Source organism: Poecile atricapillus, chromosome 2, assembly GCF_030490865.1.
Source record: "Poecile atricapillus isolate bPoeAtr1 chromosome 2, bPoeAtr1.hap1, whole genome shotgun sequence".
In the NCBI taxonomy this organism is placed as follows: domain Eukaryota; kingdom Metazoa; phylum Chordata; class Aves; order Passeriformes; family Paridae; genus Poecile; species Poecile atricapillus.
The window spans coordinates 28,452,526-28,470,124 of NC_081250.1; the positions used below are offsets into that span (position 1 = coordinate 28,452,526).

The 17,599-nt window shown below is 37.9% G+C and overlaps 1 protein-coding gene across 3 annotated transcripts in view; it reads right to left on the bottom strand.

The window, feature by feature from the left end:
* ETV1 (ETS variant transcription factor 1) overlaps positions 1–17,599 on the bottom strand; it is a 65,850-nt gene that overhangs the window by 28,408 nt on the left and 19,843 nt on the right. For all 3 annotated transcript variants that reach the window (XM_058833375.1, XM_058833376.1, XM_058833377.1), the window contains 2 exons: positions 3,455–3,584; positions 1,697–1,885 (listed from right to left, as the gene is read on the bottom strand). In XM_058833375.1, the coding sequence (XP_058689358.1) occupies positions 1,697–1,885; positions 3,455–3,584 (319 nt within the window). The remainder of the gene's footprint in view (positions 1–1,696; positions 1,886–3,454; positions 3,585–17,599) is intronic.

A 17,599-nucleotide genomic window follows, 5' to 3' on the forward strand; every position in this document is an offset into this window, starting at 1 on the left:
TACATGTTTGCTTCATACACAGGATTCAAAATAAATAAGAAAATGGGGGGAAATATCTTCATATCTTCCACTATAATTCCACCTTTCTTGAAAAATGGGAAAAAATATATCTATACATATATATATATATATACACATACATATATTTTTTCTCCTTGAGTCAGCTATTTTGGACTCTGCTAGAACACATGATGTTCTGTAATAGAAGGGAAGCATTAGTGCAAAATGTCCTAAAGAACATGAAAATCAAAGATGGGGGAGCGAGGGAGGAGAAATCACGTAAAGAACCTACAAAGCTTACACAGAGCAAGAGTTATGGGTATAGAAATTACACTAGGATAGATGCAAATGTCTATAAATACTCAAGTTAGGGCTGACATACAGTGCTCTTTTTACAAGTTGCTTTATAACAAAAGATTTTTTTGTCTGAAAAATCTTACTACTGTTCTCTGCACGTAAACCACTTAGCTTCTGCAGATTTCAGTCTCCTGGCAGCTCGACTTTGGTGCACGTACAGATACACATTTATCCGTCATGCTGTAATCTAAACCACTGCCTGGCTTCACTGGGGGCCTTTGTGGTTAGACCACAGTCACGGCTGGGGAGGGGATGGGGACTATGGCAGGTGAAGGGTGCAATTCAGTGTTTCTTGGTGGCCAGAAGGGCTTGTAGAGAACCTCGGTGGTATTTAAAGCTATCTCAGCAGAGCACAAAACAGCAATATTAACATTAGTAACCTCCTTCAGAAGTGATCTGCACAAATCCCTGAAGATGACAGCCCTTATTAGAGCAGAAGCATGCAAATCACACTCCCAACAACTGTTTTTCTTTTCAGGTCTTTCTTAATTTGATAAAAGTTAAGAGGTAAAACAAGTTTCTGAACATATATCTCTTTACACACCATTGGAATTTTAAATGTTCAAGGGCAATCAAAACTCAGCATACAAAAACAGGTTCATGCAATAAAGGTTAGGGTAAATTGAATTCCACAAACAAGTGTTTGGACTGAAAAAACAGGGAAATCCACTGAGCATATCTGTTGCAAAACTGAGCTAAGAAAGGTAGTAGCCTGGGGATTTCTAACATATCAAAACAAAACAGGGTGACTTAAGGACAGTTTAAGCTTTAATTCTAGTCTCTAACTCTTGTGGCTTTTACTTAGACTAATGTTATTTAATCACGGTTTATGTTGGCATCTTTTTTGGAAATGCTATATTATGAAAGGGCTTGGAAAAATGATCCACCCTTCTAAAGAATATTCTGAAGCAGGAACACAGAATTCTGAAGCATGGCCACTTATCCCTTAGATAGGTGAACTGCTTAGCGAGAGGCCAGATATTTATAGTTAGGAACATGCTTGCTAGTGACTTCATCACCTCAAAGAGCTGTCTAGCCTCAAGTGAATCACAAAACTATAGAGTAGCCCAGGTTAGAAGAGACCTTGAAAGACCATCAGGTCCAACTTTTCGTGGGAAAGGGAGCCTAGTTGAGATTATCCAGCATACTGTAATCACTCTCACAAGACCGAACCAACATGTAATTTAAATTCTGTCACTGCCAATGTGAACTCATACACTAGTGCACCAACCATAAAAGGGAATAGTTGTGGGCAGGAAGCCAGTGGTACCCTATGTAAGAGAGTGGTAGCCACAAACTAAGCACCTTCTGCACCTTCTTCATGGGTTTTGTGTTTTACCTGTGATCCATAGGGAAGCTGTTGTCTTGAATGGACTGGGATGGAGGAAGGTGGGTAGGGAAAACCCGGTCAGGTTTAGGAGTCTGAGCGGAGTTTGGGGAGGCATGGTGCAGCGGTGACACGGGAGTGCTGGATGGCGTTGGTGGGTTGGAGGGCCTCATTCCCACTTGTGGTTTCTGATCATAGGCACTATTAGTAAGGCAAGGGAAAAGTAAGGCAGGTTATTTTTTCCAAAGAAAGAAGAAAAACCAAAACCATAGTATCTACATCCAGAAAAAAATCACAAGTGCCCCATTTAGAAGCTTGTGATTATAGTTAACTTATGAACCAGTTTGGGGCAGAAGAATTCTCAACTTTACATTAAGAAGAGCAATGAAGAAGTCATGTTAGAGGCAAGTGATTCAGTGCAGCATTTTCTTCTCTGAGGCACAGAAATGTATTTTTAAAGGACTCAATCTTACAGTCACATTCTAACAGGATGTATACAAAATACATAAAAGTAGAAGCACCTGGACTAGAGCACAAAGAGCTGACAGTGCCTGTCAAGGCTCTTTTTCTTTTGCACAAACCACAAAGTGAGACAGTAAAACAATACAGCCAGAGGGAAGGGATCTGACCCAGAAAAACAATGGTATGCTAGCTTAGCTACCCATACTAGGATGTCAGCAGCCTCTCCTGATAGGGCTTTTTCCCCCTCTCTCTCTCAAAAATAAACTACTAGTCTTACAAATACATAGATGCTATTTTCAAGGGTGTCTCAAATCAGGAAAAGACTTGAGAACACTTTGATCATGGCTGTTTCTTACCAGGAGAAATGCAGACATTAGGAATATAGTAAGCACAAGCTTGCATAGTTTCCTATGTCAGGTCCCTTAGCATCCATCAAATCCATCAAAGGATTAATTTGATTTTTGAAACCAAAATCACTCCTTATAACTGGCAAAGTTGCCAGTCTTTTCCTTTTTTTTCCCCCCATATCCAAAAAGTTAAATGTTATAATGCTTTAAGTGCTAACAGTTTTCGTAATACATTAATGAGAATCAAAGCTAGATGAAAGATTCTAAAATAGACTGAAACGTCAATAAGAAATCCTTCACTGCTGACACTGAAGGAAGGAGTGTCATGTAAGAAGTAAATGCAACCAAAAGTAAGTCAATAAGGAATGAAGAGGTATCAAGCCCCTCCACCACCCACAAATAAATAAAGCTTTTATTATCTATGCCTATAAAAGAAGACAACTTGCTTTTGAGTAACTATCAAAGATGCAGGGACTGATGAAACACTGTTTTAAAAGGTAATCACCCAGGAATATACACATACAACATCTGCACAATTTGTCAAATACCTAATGTGTTGCTCAGACCTGCCAATCCCTTGCCTGTTACACAGATCTCTCTTTCCTAATGTGCATAATGCATTTTGAAAGTACTTTCAACACAGCTCACAGAAAAACAAGATATTCCTTCCTTCTATTTCATGCTTGTACCCTGGGTTTTTAAACTCTGGCTAGCTCCCATGAAGGAAGAATGGAGGATGTGCATTTTCATGAAAAACACTGCTTTAAAACTCTTATGTAAGTGTTTGATACAACTGTAAACAAATCCATCAGTGTTCATCAGCTAAATGCATTATCTCATCAGTCTGTTATCTGCTGAAGAGGTAACTTTTATAAGATCTCTATTATGGTTTTATTACTCTTTAGTCAGTCTTCATTTAAACTAGCAGTTTTCACTGCAAACATGCTCCTAATTGCTTTACCTGACATTGTACAGGCACTTTTCCCCATAACTGAACTTGAATGGTTGCTCTTGACTGCAAGCAGAGCCAAGTTCTGAACATGGGCTATGGGGTTCCTTCTTGATTTTCACAGGGAGACCATGAAAAGCCACTGGAAAGAGAAGGAGAATGCAATTAAAACCCAAGTACAATATCAACAATTAGCCTTCCCAAGTAAGCTCGACACTGCTAATTAAACACATAATTAATTAAACCATTGTAATAATAAAAACAATATAGGAAATAAACATTTCAAATATTTCTTTGAGTGTCGACTGAAAAATAGACACCAGAGATCCTTCACATTGGCTATTATCACTTCTATTGTTTAATAGAATGATGGCCAGCATCCCATCTCATTAGCAGGAAAATAACAGCCCACTTATATTTGGCTTAACTACTGTAAATGTTGTCAGAGGGAAAATACTTCCCAGGCACCAAATGTTTCTAAGTAATATCAGAGGTAGCTTTTAGCTACAAATGCAATAGTAGTCCACTTCAAAGAGTGCCACACAAACGAATCCAAAATAAATTTGAGATATATCAGCCTCAAGTATATGATCAGTAATGCTTTTGTCCCACAGAATGCTTGAAAATTTGCAGCTAAACCCTTTAAACTGGATGATTATATGCAGTTTTAATTGTAAATACCATCTAAAAAAAATTCAGAAGAAAATGCTTAAGTAATTTTTCTTAAAAATAAACAAGATAAAATCCTGGTCTGACCAAATTCAATAGTAAATGTGATATAGACAGACAAAAAAAAAAAAAGGTCATACTTTTTAAAAGCTAAAAAAAAAATCCAGAGGGGTGTGACAGAAATGCAGAATTAATTAGAAGCACAAGTTGGCCTGTATTAAGAGAAAGGCCAAAAGTAAAGGCAAGGTTAATCAGGAAATTCATTTACGCCAGACAACTTTCCTTATTTTGTATCCGATCTTAACCAAAATTAAAGCAGAAGAAAATTCAATGTTCACCTGGCATTGCCAAACCTAAGTAACTGGCTAGGAGGACAAAGGACTAAAAGACAGGTATGTAACAGCCTGAAAGCACACCTGTCAAATTTTAAATAAGATGAGGTTGTTAATGCATTTCTGAACTCTGAGATGCCTAGAATTCAGACATGATCTTATCACTGATTTTTGATGTTGTCACCAAAACAGCACAGTATGAACATCACTTTCCAGCCTGATGCAGGTACTTGTATCTCCGTAAAAATCCACATACATGCAGCAGTTCCTGTTAGGGAATCTCAGCAAAAAAGTCAGGCTCTCTTTATATACCATCAAGTAGCGTCTTACCCCTTCTCTTGCACCTGAACTTGGAAAAGACTGTTACAGACTACATATTTTCTGATACTAATGCATCTGCCTACACATGCCAGTGTTCATTGGGGAGATAAATGAAATGCTGTCTAAGAAGTGAGCATCAGAACCACTAAACTCTGGCATCTGTGAGTAAGGTCTGGATTCCAGCCTTTTGCCATGGATTTTCTCATGGTTGGGCAATGTACACAGAACTCTTTCACAAACAGATCCTCTCGTACCCTGTTACATGACAGCTTCTACTACTGCCTTTCAGTTGAGTCATCTGCAATGTAACACTATTCTATTTTGCCACCTATTTTCACAAAACCCACAAGAGTTAGCAGAAAACTGCTATTCAGCTATTATATTTGGTGAATAATAGTCAGTTATGTGGAAAGATTAGAAAGGAGAAGCAGACAATAAAACATATAGAAATGCATAAGCACAGCGAAACAGAGATGGAAAATGTGAACATCACAAGAAGAAAATAATTCTTCCTGAATAAAACTGTCTGGACTTGCACTAAAAAGAAGCCAACATGGACTTCTTGAAAAGCGATCCTCAGATTTAATAATATGGCAAAATGCAGCCCCGTCAGCTTTCCAAAGTAATCGCAAAGCAGGCTGATATCCAGTAGTTTGTTTCAGGATGTTTCTAGTGAACTTTTACTGCTGACTCTCCTTTATATATCTTGGTTAAATAATTCATGCCACACATTTAATGCATATGATGGGCCCTGCAACTCTGAGACACTGGCTCCAGTACTAAGGTAGGCAATCTCCTTAACTTGAATCAAAAAATTAAAACACAACAGCAACAAGACTCTTTTTTAAAGCCAGTATCACATATTTGCACAAAGGCCACATGCTGCTCTATTTATTTTTTTTTTATTTTTACTTTGCTACTTCCTTGGAGTTAATCTGTTATGAAAAATTACTTCCCTTATTTATTTTTAAATAACGGGAGTACAGAGACTCCCACACTACAGCCCTGTGAGGAGAACTGGCTGGGTATTTCATCACAGTGCTGAGAGCCTGAACGTCTGCTAACAGGCAGTTTTCCAGCTCACTGGCACAGGCACAAGTGAAAGCAGCACATTCATTTTGTGCAATTTGCTTTACCTTCCCACATGGAGTTGGTGCATGTAAAAGGCTGTTAAGTACTAAATTATTCCTTATCAAATCACCATCATCTGGAGTCATGATCAACACTAATTAAATTACTTTCACTGAACACGGCTCCAGCCTGCTGCCTCAAATGCGAGGTACATTTTATTTTGCTTACTGTACAGTCCTAGTAAGGTACAGGGCACAGTGCTAGAAGGCATCTGTGCCGTAGTTTTAATTAAAGTTTACCTCACCTTCCTCCCAGTTTTATAAGCTAGGGTAAAGTGTATCAAATCAAGTAGGTTAACACCGTCACTTCATTTAGAGAAAGCATTACAGACCAAAGTGATTTTATATTAGATCTTTATCTTAACTACAGCCAGAAAGATAATGTAGCTGTAAAATTTAAAGCCTTCCTCAGGCACTCCCCTGACACAGTCACCATGCTAAGCTTTATCTACACCTCCTTAAGTGTACACTTTTAGAGGTAGAAAGGAAAAAAAAGATAGACTGATAAAAATACTGCATTTTTTGGGGGCTTTCTTAAAGGCTATTTGCCCTTTCAGACCGTATCTTAAGTGTGGCCGAAGACGACAGACTTATTTTAACAATAAAATTTCAAACATTCAAAGCAGGTTTTGTATCATCATTGAAACCCTCCACACATCACTTCTGATTTTAGTGTGACACTCATTCTATAGTGCATCTATTAAAAGAGAATTTAAACAAACACTCTTTTGCTAAACTGAATTTTATATTATGTTCTCAATCCTCTTTCTTTTGAGGAGAGAAGGGTTGCTTATTTATACAATCTAAATTTAGTGCAGCATACCAGCTACCAACACATTCAAATTAACAAAATGACATTTTAAACAACCAGCTCCTCACCACTTCTTTTTTCCTGATGGTAAATTCATTTTACTTAACCCCAGAACAAGAGTCTCAACCCTATTAAAGTAAGGGGCTCTCTGCCATAATAATGATCTTTTTAAAAAGTGACCAAGGGCCATGATTTCATCCCAAGTGATTACTTACAGATAACTGCCTCTGAACTTGGAAGGCAAACAATCTTACAACGTGTATTTAGATGGATGGCTTCAACACCTCATCTCAACACCGTGCAAAGTCAGGCTTATCAGTATTAGAAACAGACCCTTGCCCCACAGACCCTGTCTGGAGCATCTCCAAAGCCAACACACATTGGCTTAAGCAAGCAGAAGGACTGCTACCATCTGTAGCAAATTGATGAAGGTATAATACATTACTGTATGCATATTCTCTGTGCATAAATACATCTATTTATATCTGCAGAGTAGAAGGGCTTGCATCTTATACATAATGTGCTGTTGTACAGACCTAGATTTTATACAAAGCAATAATGATTTCACCGCAAAGTAAATTCACATGTAACATGCAAAAACACAGGGTGAAACCTGCCATCCATCCTTCAGAAGTGCTGTTCTCCTTTGCTATCTGTCAACAGCCTAATCCCTGAACATTTTGTTCATAACACCCAAAGAATGAAGAACCACATCACACAAATGAAGAACAATTTTATTAAGAACTCTGAAATCAAAGGAGGAATTGGTTTGTCTCAGAGAAGCCTGATATGTACACTTTCTAGTCTGAGAAACAGGAAGTGTACCACCTCTGTATACACACAGAACTGAATCTACTTCTTTTGAGAAAGCCCTGAAATGCACTGCATTAAGCAATGGCTTAAAATATTTTTCAATTCAAGAGATGACTATTCCAGATGAAGAAGAAATGAGGAATTTGTTATATGAAATGGCAAGTCATTTCTCCTTAAACAAAAAGTAATATTTTAACTTTCAAACTCCAGATTCCTGCCCAGAACACATGATAAAATCTTATTTCTGAGGAAGAATGGTTTTAAACATACTTTTAAAAACCATGAAATATAACAGGTAATTCAGTGGCGCTGGCTAACAGCAAGCATTGTTGACTCCACTGACCAAAGAGACAAAAATGTCCAATCCCATACTTGTGGGTCAAGAGCATTTACTATATGGTATAAAATCATTTTATAGTGAACTTTGATGTCTCCTAAGTAATACTACATTCACATGTATTATGTTTGAGGACTTTGAGTACCTGAAAAGGAAGTAACAGTAAGTCATGGCCGAAACATGCTGTTTCTGAGCTGCTTTTCAAATTTATGCTCTCAAACCATTCTCTAAACACAATTCTGTAAATACACTCACTAATTTTTATCATCAATTGAGGCAAAATTGATAATATGCAATGTAAGTTTTGAGAGATTTCCTGAACATGCTTGAATATAGGGGACTTTACTCAATAGCAAGATGAAAAGACAGAAGATGTAAAAATGATTAAGCTACTAGCACTGCAACTCCAGGTACTAGACTGACTGAGGTGACCCAGGATAAAACTTGGTAAAATTTCAAATGCAAGAAGAAAAGGCCCCTGTACTGATAAGGCCAACACTGACATACTTTAAATCTATCTCTCAATACATACAGCAATGCAGCAGGCACTTCAGATACATCAGAGTCTCTCCAAGATTCTTTTCCAGTACATTTACCTCTGCCAAGCCCTCCCCTTCCCCCAACACACAAAAATCCATTACTAAAGGGTCTAATCTCAGCTATCAGCACAGAGTGCCTTTTATGGAGCCATTAAACCATTTCTCTTGTTTACAGTGCCTGAAGAAAGATGTGAATTATGTCTGTGACAAAACAGGCGATAACATTTCTAAACTGCTATCAAAATGCAAACTGAAATACACTTAAGGACAGGGACCCTAATCCGTGGTTTTGCAATTTTCCTCGCTCACTATAACTTAACAGCACTCACCTGATGATTCAAACAAATTATTTATGCTGTAAGTACAACAGGTAGGCATTAGTCAAAAAAAAAAAAAAAAAAATCTACTTTAAAACAGTTTACTGAAGGGTTCATCAAAGAGCGTAAAATGCTAGTTATGTCTTAGGTGACAGTAATGACCTAAGTGCTCTTATCAGAAAACATTTTTTAAAAATCCAAGCACAACACTGTGGGTTCACGAGTCCTGAAATGCCTTATTTTTGCAACGGTCACCTTAACATTGAATCATATATTCAGTATAGGTATTTGCATATCTGATGCAATAAGCTATGAACCTAAATACTTTCTCTATAGCTTTCTAGGTGGGAATGCCAGGCTTTTTATATATATATATATATATATATATATATATATATATATATATATATATATATATATATATATATATATATTCCAAACAGGTTTCAAGAATACGCACTTAACTCATAAAACAATAGCCTTCTGCATTCTGGAAGGCATTTATTGATTATTTATTTCTAGATCATTATGATTTGAACTTTAGACATTTGTAGACAGCTGCACTCTAAATTTCAACAATCATTTAATAAGCATCAGATTAAAGACATCAGGATGCCAAAGCAGGGTGCTCTTTCAATTTCATTGTACTGTATATTTTGATGAGAAGTTTTACTGGCAACTTTGAGACTCTTTAAGAGTTGTCAGAAGGAGGTGCTTGACATAGCTGACCATTTATTCATACTGGGGAGAATTGTGTTGCAGCTGGATGTGGTACGCTGCCTCATATACTAACAAAACCTGAAATAAAAACATCAGGTAGGAGAGGCAACAGATGAAGAGACCTGGGACAGTAAAGGCTGGTAATGAAGTATTTCACTGTTCCAAATGATTTTGAATTAAAAGCCTGTAAATACATAAGACTGCTACAGCTGAAGACAGAAGTGACTGCAAGCATGGATGTCTGAGGCAAGATCTCCAGTTGTTCTCACCCGACATGATCTCCTGCAAAAATCTGTTTTGTTTCTGACTACTACAACAGCTACAGAAATGAGCAAGACTTGAAGGATGTGGACTGATTTAAAAGTGGCTGAACAGATTACATCTACTCAGACTCCACTAGGTTCTTCAACCATTTATCTATCAAAGTCACCTCTATCAGATCTTAGCTGAGCTCCAGTCAACTGGATTTCATTTAGGTCCTGCTCTCTGCCAGATATTGGAAGAAGCTGGTGACAAATTGGATATCTGACACACTGATATGTATCATCACTGTGGTTTCAGAGACTATCCTGGCAGTTTCTAGAAAAGCTGAACATACACAAGAGACCTGAACTTTCACTACCTTACAAATGAAAGCTGCTAGTAAGGGAAGAAAGGGTGGGGATGGAATGAATCTATGCATTTCTGTCAAGTATCTTGAAGAAATACATGATCTTGATATTATTCTCCATTTTACAGTTCCATCTAGAAAGCTAGAACTCCTTCAAGATCCAGAACTTAGACCTAAAGACAACTGGGCTCCATCTAGACTCATCAAGTAGTGACCGTTCACCTGAAACAGTCTGCACGTGTGTTTGGGTATTTGTGTGCTCACGCTGAGTCAAATGAAAGTAAGCATACTGAATGTGCAAGCATGCCTCTGCAATGATACATTACATATGGTCAAAATATGTGTAATACTGTAATAAAGAGCAGAAAGACTTTTCCTCCTCAAATGGATATGTATAACTGGGGAGAAGATGGGTAAGCAACATGCAGAAGAAAGTAACAACTTGTAAAAGTGTGAAAAAGCGTTCAATGAAATGCTAGTTCTTTCTTATGTTGTAGCCTGACTAAATTCAGAAAAGGAAATCTCTGGACAGTCCCTAACACAGATAATGCTCTGCCATCCCTTGTCTCAGTGCTCTTTCCCAGAAAGTGGGACTTCATGACTGGGCAGTACTTGGCAAAGCTATTATATATGATTCCATCAATTCAGTCTTCGCCTTGGCTTCAGATCAGATCCTTCCAGCCCCTACTAGCTCAAAAGATAGAAACAGCATGGGACCTCATTTTTTGGAAGCTAGTTCTGAACGATGAGCCCAAGCACCAGCTTTCAAAGCCAACTGGCAAGAATAGAATACGTGGGCAAGATGGATCTATTTGAGAACCTTGTTTAACAAAAAGAAAATACCAGCTTTGAAGTAATCTGTCACCTTTACTGGAAAATATGCAACTACAAATGCACTTTAATAACAGTTAGAACTCATGCTGCAAAATGAAGCAAATTGCTTATTTTCTCTTCCAGACTAAAGCTTACAATACTGTGCATGTCAATCAATGGTCTACTTGAATCGCATGAATGCTATGCAATAGTATAGTCTTTACAGTCCTTATGGGGTGGAGAGGATAGGGGGGAAGGTAAAGAATAAAAGCCTACAATTGTGGGATTTTTTCCTCAAAGCCTACATGGACTGTTCTCAGATGACACGGTATGAGAATAGAAAAAAATACTGATTTTGAATTTGACTTCGGAATAAGTAGCAAGCAGGTGAAAGTGAACTGCAGCAAAAGCTGGAATTTATTTTTGTTTCCTACCAAGGAGTTGCAAGATGGAAAATAACAGCTCATTTTCCTACAATTGATATTGGGAAATTCTGGATATTAAGATCTAGAGTAATGCAACCATCTTAGCCAGCATTGTTTGCTAAAATCACTTGATCTTGCTTTGGAGTGAGAGGTTTTTCTTTCCTATTTTTTAAGCAAAAAGCATTACAGATTAATGACTAAAAGACAAAAAAATGCATTGATAAAACTCAATTTTAAATTAATCGAATCACCTGTTCATCTCTAGATCGTGTTACTTCTATATATTCAACATAATCTTCCCCATCCTGGCTATGATCTGCATTAACATGAAGTCTTTGAGATTAGCACCTGAGGCCAAAAAAAGTGTTGAAATGGAAAACAGAGAGGAGTTCACTGTACCTACAGCGCACCAAGTTTGCATCAGTATGCATCAGACGGGTTTATATGAGGGCATTTATACACAGGGAAGAGGTGACCAACAATAACATCACTAAAATGCAGGCATATTCAATTTACTTGAAGGACATTTAACATGCTGGCCCTGCCCCTGTTCAGCAAAGAAATTCTTCTAGAAGCTTCTTCACAAAAGAAAATTAGCATTGATTCTTTAACTGGAATGTTGTTTTCTAAAGCTTGTGAGCTAAGGCACTAAAAAATTTTGCCAGTATAGCTATTTCTGGGCAGCTAACCCAAGACCCCCTTGCCATGACAGATGCAGCCTCCCCTGAGAGATGGAGGGGTTCCCAGTTAGTGTGGGAGAGGAAGCACAATATTAGAGGTTGTACCCATTCAGCTTAATAATTGGTTCACTGCTATAAATCCTCACTTTTAGTGCAAGATATCCCTGATTTTCTTGTCTGTGCAGTTGCAATTTCTGAAATGCTCATTAGTTACTGAGGATACACCTGCAGCCTTCTGACACTGGAAGTGCTGAAGGGACCACTGAGATAATTCAAATATTTGTAGCCACTTGGCTTCTCATTTAAAAGGACCATGTCAGTCAAAAATTGCATAGTATATTCAGTGTAACAAAAATTAAAAAGCCCACTCAAAGGGTAAGCCACTTGACTGGGGTGTAGGGGGAGTAACTTTCAGTAAATATCAATTAAAGTTAACCTACTCACTAAATGCAAAGGTAGAGCAATTCCAAGGCAAACTTTTCTAGAGGTTTCTAGTAAATATCTAGGTAAGGCACTATAGGTCCTTTGTCATAAACTGACAGTATAGTTGGGCAGCTGCTACCTGGCTGAACTGCCACACAGTATTAGAAGACTGTCTCTACTCTTCTGCCCCCAAGCATGGAACATTTTGGCACAATTTTGGTTAGTTGACCCCTATCTGCCTCTATCCTCAAAAGATTTCCACCTTCCCGTTAAGAATTGTCTAGAAGGTATTTTCAGGCAGCAGGAGCTGCAGTTATCAACAGAGTTTCGTAGACTCCAAAAGAAGTAACCCCACAGAAATGCTGTCAGAGGCACTGTTTTATTCCAATTTATGTCCCCTTCCTGCAGTGCTCTCCTTCCTTTCCAGACGATTTACCTGTCCAGCTGTAGGAGACTCACAGCTGCAGGCAGTCAAGTGGAAAGTGCTGCCAGAGGGTCTCTGCCTCCTAGCAGGTACCTCCAGGGCAGAAGTGAACCTGCTGACAAATACCAGGGGCACTGGATAACAGAAGAATACAAGGAAATTTGCAGAACATTGGTGGGAGGGAGAGAGGAAGGATTAAGCTAGGAGGAGTGAACTGGCTCACTTTGATGTCTGTGGAGAGCAGGTGAGGCAGGACGAAGAGCTCTCCCTGCCCCCAAAATAAACAGAGGCTTAGGGCTCTCTGGAGAAGGAAGTGGTAACCTAATAAAATTAAACCAGCTGGGCTCTGTAGCAATTGAACTAAAACACGTGGATAGCTGAAGATGATTACAGGCAAGAGAGAAAAAAAAATCCAAAGAATTTTTAATCCTTTTGTTCTGGATCTGCAACCTTGCTGACCGCACAGAGAAACAGGGCTGCTCTTCACCTGCATTTGCTTTGTTAAAATCCTGGGAGGAGATCAGGGGCATTTGTTCCGACAGTTACTGATAATGTATCTGGCTCCAAAAGCTTGGTGCAAAAAGAGGCAATTCACCTTTAGAGCTTCTGCTAAAGAGGAAGTTCTTAATGTAAAATCAAGCCTGGGAGAAAACTTAAATTATATTCCTACCTGGGAATTATCAATAAAGTTAAATGCACAGAGAAGGGCTGGCCACTATATCAGGGTCTGTATGCTTTTCTACGGACAGGATTTCCATTTGCAGCAATTTTCAAAATTTAATTTAAATTGTGAGAGGTAATGGCTAAGCACTGAGTAACTTCCATTACTAAAATATCCAATAATATCCCGCATTTTACACATACATACACACACACACACACACACACTTTCCACTGGTAACTCTGCCGTTTGACGGTTTCAGGTCTGGATTTAAATAGTTTATTTTTAGAAACAGAATTATGAAGACATTAAATGAAAACTGGAAACTGTAACAAGAATTTTTCCCAAACATAACAATAAACTTTAAAATTAACCATTTTGTATTTTCTATTTATTGTTTTAAAGGTATCATCAGCTTGATATTCAGGAAAGATGCCCACAGCAGAAAACAAACAGGAACTGTTTCTGCCTCATTTCCCCTCTTACGGAAAAGTTTCAAGTTACATCAATATAATTATTATCTTTGTTGTTCTCTTCTGTTGTATTCATGCAAAGACCTAACAGCCATCTATAAGTGAGAGGGCCACTGATCTTGTTCTTGCTGCTGGACAAAATGTGAAAGAAACTGGATTTAATTGCTGGTTCTGCCATAATCCAAACAACCAGTGTCAGAAGGTTGATTCCAGTTTGAAGCAGCTCAGCCTCGGGAGCCTACCCTCAGAGACCCATAACCAGTGTGTCAGTTTGTGTCCCTACAAAAGCAGGAATATCCTCATAATAAAAGAGCATCCTAATAAAAGATTATCCTTAAGGATAATCATGCCTGTCAGATAGTTGCTCAAGTATATGCAAAAGCAAGAAAAAACAATAAATAATGAATTGGACTCCACACTGAGTGCTCTCTAGCAAGAATTAAACAACTAATTTAAAAGATTATTTACAATTTGTTTTTATTTTAGCAGCTCTCATTGATAGGCACTAAAAAAGAACAAAACTGCATTTTGAGATTATTTTTAATTCAATTTTGCCTTTAATAATAAGTATATATTCATAAAACAAATATACACTAACTCAGGGCAGCTAATGGAATGCTTGTTTACTTTGTGTGGAGAAAGAGACTGTCACCACTCTAAATACATGTGTCCTGTATGCTTCAGTGTTCAATTTTCACAAATGCTCACCAGTAACAACTGTAACAGATCCTTTTTACAGACCATTCAAGCAAGGCTGAAATCTAATTCTCTAGTTCACTACCAAAAACTGGTGCAAAACCTGCAGTCTCCAGCGGAAAAGGTGCGGGCCATTGAAAGAAGTCAACAGTAAAATTCAGCTCACAATTTTTATCACTGATTCAACAGGGAAACAAAGAAGCCATTGTCAGAAGTGGTTACGTCTGGGAACATAAAGTCAAGACTGTATTTAAGTAGGCCGATTTTCAAAGACTCCTAGCAAAGTGCTCTTTCTGGAGCCAGTGGAAGTTTGACCACCTGCAACCAGGTGCTAGTTCTGAGCACAGATATTTAAGGCTTCTGCTGCTACTTAAAGCACTCCTAATGTATATGAGGCTCGGAACTGAATGTACATTACCAACACACTTGCTGATGTTTTCTGAAGCCAAGCATTCCTAAAGTTTTATGATTATTTTATATGTGCATACAATCAGTAAGACTGGCAATAGCATGTTGTATTTCCTGCATGCATACACACACACACACACACACACTGACTATATACGTTCCTTATCCAGCTCCCAAATTCTAATCCCAAATGCTTGAAACTTTCTGTCTTTATAGAATACTGACACTTTTAAAAGTCCCTGTTGTTTCCATTTTTCTTACTGCTTTGGTCATGTGAAATTTTATTAACAGATGGTTAGTAAGGAAACATTGCATTCAGTTTCAGCATGAAGACAGAGTATTAAAAAAGAATTAAACTGTTTATCTTTTCTAGGTATACATTATAAGCAAAAAGGAAACAACCTTTGAGCAAAGAGGATCAAATTAGCAAGACTGGGAATTGGTTTTGCACATGTAATTTTTCAAATGTCCTTGATGACGACTCATAATATATAAATTCAAAGACAAAAACCTGGCGAGTCAGTAACCTTCGTATTCAATGACTGCAGGATTCGGCAGTAAATGTCACTGCTAGAAAATATTTCACTACATTAACTTACTGGCAACCACATTTGCTGAATAAGTTCATAAACAGCCACAGGAAAAAAGACAACCAGAAATAAAGCTGCTAATGATTCACTCTTTTCTAACATGCATAATCCTCAGCATACAGAAGAAATATATATGTAAGAATAAAGATATCCTTTACCAAGACAGTTCACTGCTCCATTCACCTCATCAAGGTCATACTAGAATCCAGGAACTGTTAAGAGTAATGTCTTGAAGACAAAGAGAATGAAGAATAAGTGAAAGGAAAAGAAAGGAATCCTTCTCAGGGAAAAGACAAGCACATGTCTTGATAAAATAATTAGTTTTTCATTTACAAGCTTAAACTAAGTTTAGACCATTCCTAAAAAAAACCCTGATGACCTCTAAAATTTAAAAGAATTAATAAATATAATAGTTTGTGCATATTTATCAGTTTATAAATGGCTTCACTGTAATTACTTCCTAGTACTGAAATGCACAGGACCAAAAAAAGGACTTAGAACCCGAAATGAGGGCTATTTTTCCTGTATGCTTACAGAGGGCTACTCCGTCCTGCATGACACAAATATGTCACAGACTCCTCAGTGCTTAACTGATGTCTCGAGGACTTTCACTCTCTCCTCCTTTTTTTAACTGCTATATCCCTTGAAAACTTCACAGCACTCTGTAGAAGAGCCTGATTTCTATCTCCAGTTGCTGAGGCAGCAAGCAGAAATAAAAAGATTAAAAACATTATACAGACCACAAATACATTTTACATAAAGAAACATATGTAACATATAGAAGTGGATGAACTCAGCTTGCAGACTGCTTCTTATTTTACACCATTCCAGAGCTTATAGATTTTCAAATCAGTATTTATACTGCTCTAGAAATACAAAATTCATTGTGTGAAAACACAGCATAAAAAGGAGTTTTAGGAGAGTAAGTGTTTTGTATCAAAATAGAACCACAAAGACCCTTCAGTCTGCCTTATTTGGTTTTGGTGTGAAAATACAGCTAAAAGAAATTTATGCACACTTTAACACAACTGGAGCTGAAAAAATGTTGTAATACATCTACATACTCCTGATGAAATTCAGAACTATCTAGTTTAAAACAGAAATTACAGTAGTGTTAAGAAAATAGTGCCGTGACAACAAGTTACAATGTGAGGATCGCTTGTATTTTCACAGATGAGACCGTCACAGAAGGAAGGAGGAGAGACTTCCTCAGAGAGGAAATAGGGTTTTTTCAAAACTGAGAATTCAACATTTTGAATAAAATATGTTTAATGTTTTTGTTTTCATGTAAACAGACCTTAGGAAGTGATCTAACGGCCTTAAGAAATTACCATTTGAAAGAAAAAAGGTCTACATGCTTCATCTTTGATCTTCGAGACAGATTTATCACAGGACAGGATGACTGAAGTTTATTCATTAGCTGATAACCTTCACGTGCAACCCAAGCCTTTAATCTGCAATAAAGCAGCAAACAAGGATGGGGCTCTAAGGAAAGGAAACTAACTCAGCTTGGCTGAGCAGGGACATGGTGGTGGAAGGGCAGTGGGAGGACAGGGACACAAAACCCCACAAGAAGAGCTCAGTCCAGCTGCCTGGGCTCCCCCATGCCCCACACTGCTGGAGACCATCAGGTTCAGATTGGTCCTGTACAGTTAAACCAGCCTGCACAAGGTGTCTGCTCTCTCTGCAGATGCCCAGAGGTACCTTTCCATTAGCAATAAAATTCACATCACAGCCTGCTGGGCACTCTGAAAGAACGTTTCCGCTTTAGAAGTTTTGAAAATCAAAAGCTATGTTCTTGATGGGATCTTCTAATTTGTCTCACAGTGCTCCTGCCACCACCAGCATTTACATGTGAGACCCCATCACTACTGCAATCCAGGAGAATCTTAAATTTCTGCACCTTCACAGCAGGAAATTTAGTATAAAAATACAAGCAGAAAAGCAAATAAAGAGAAACTGCTT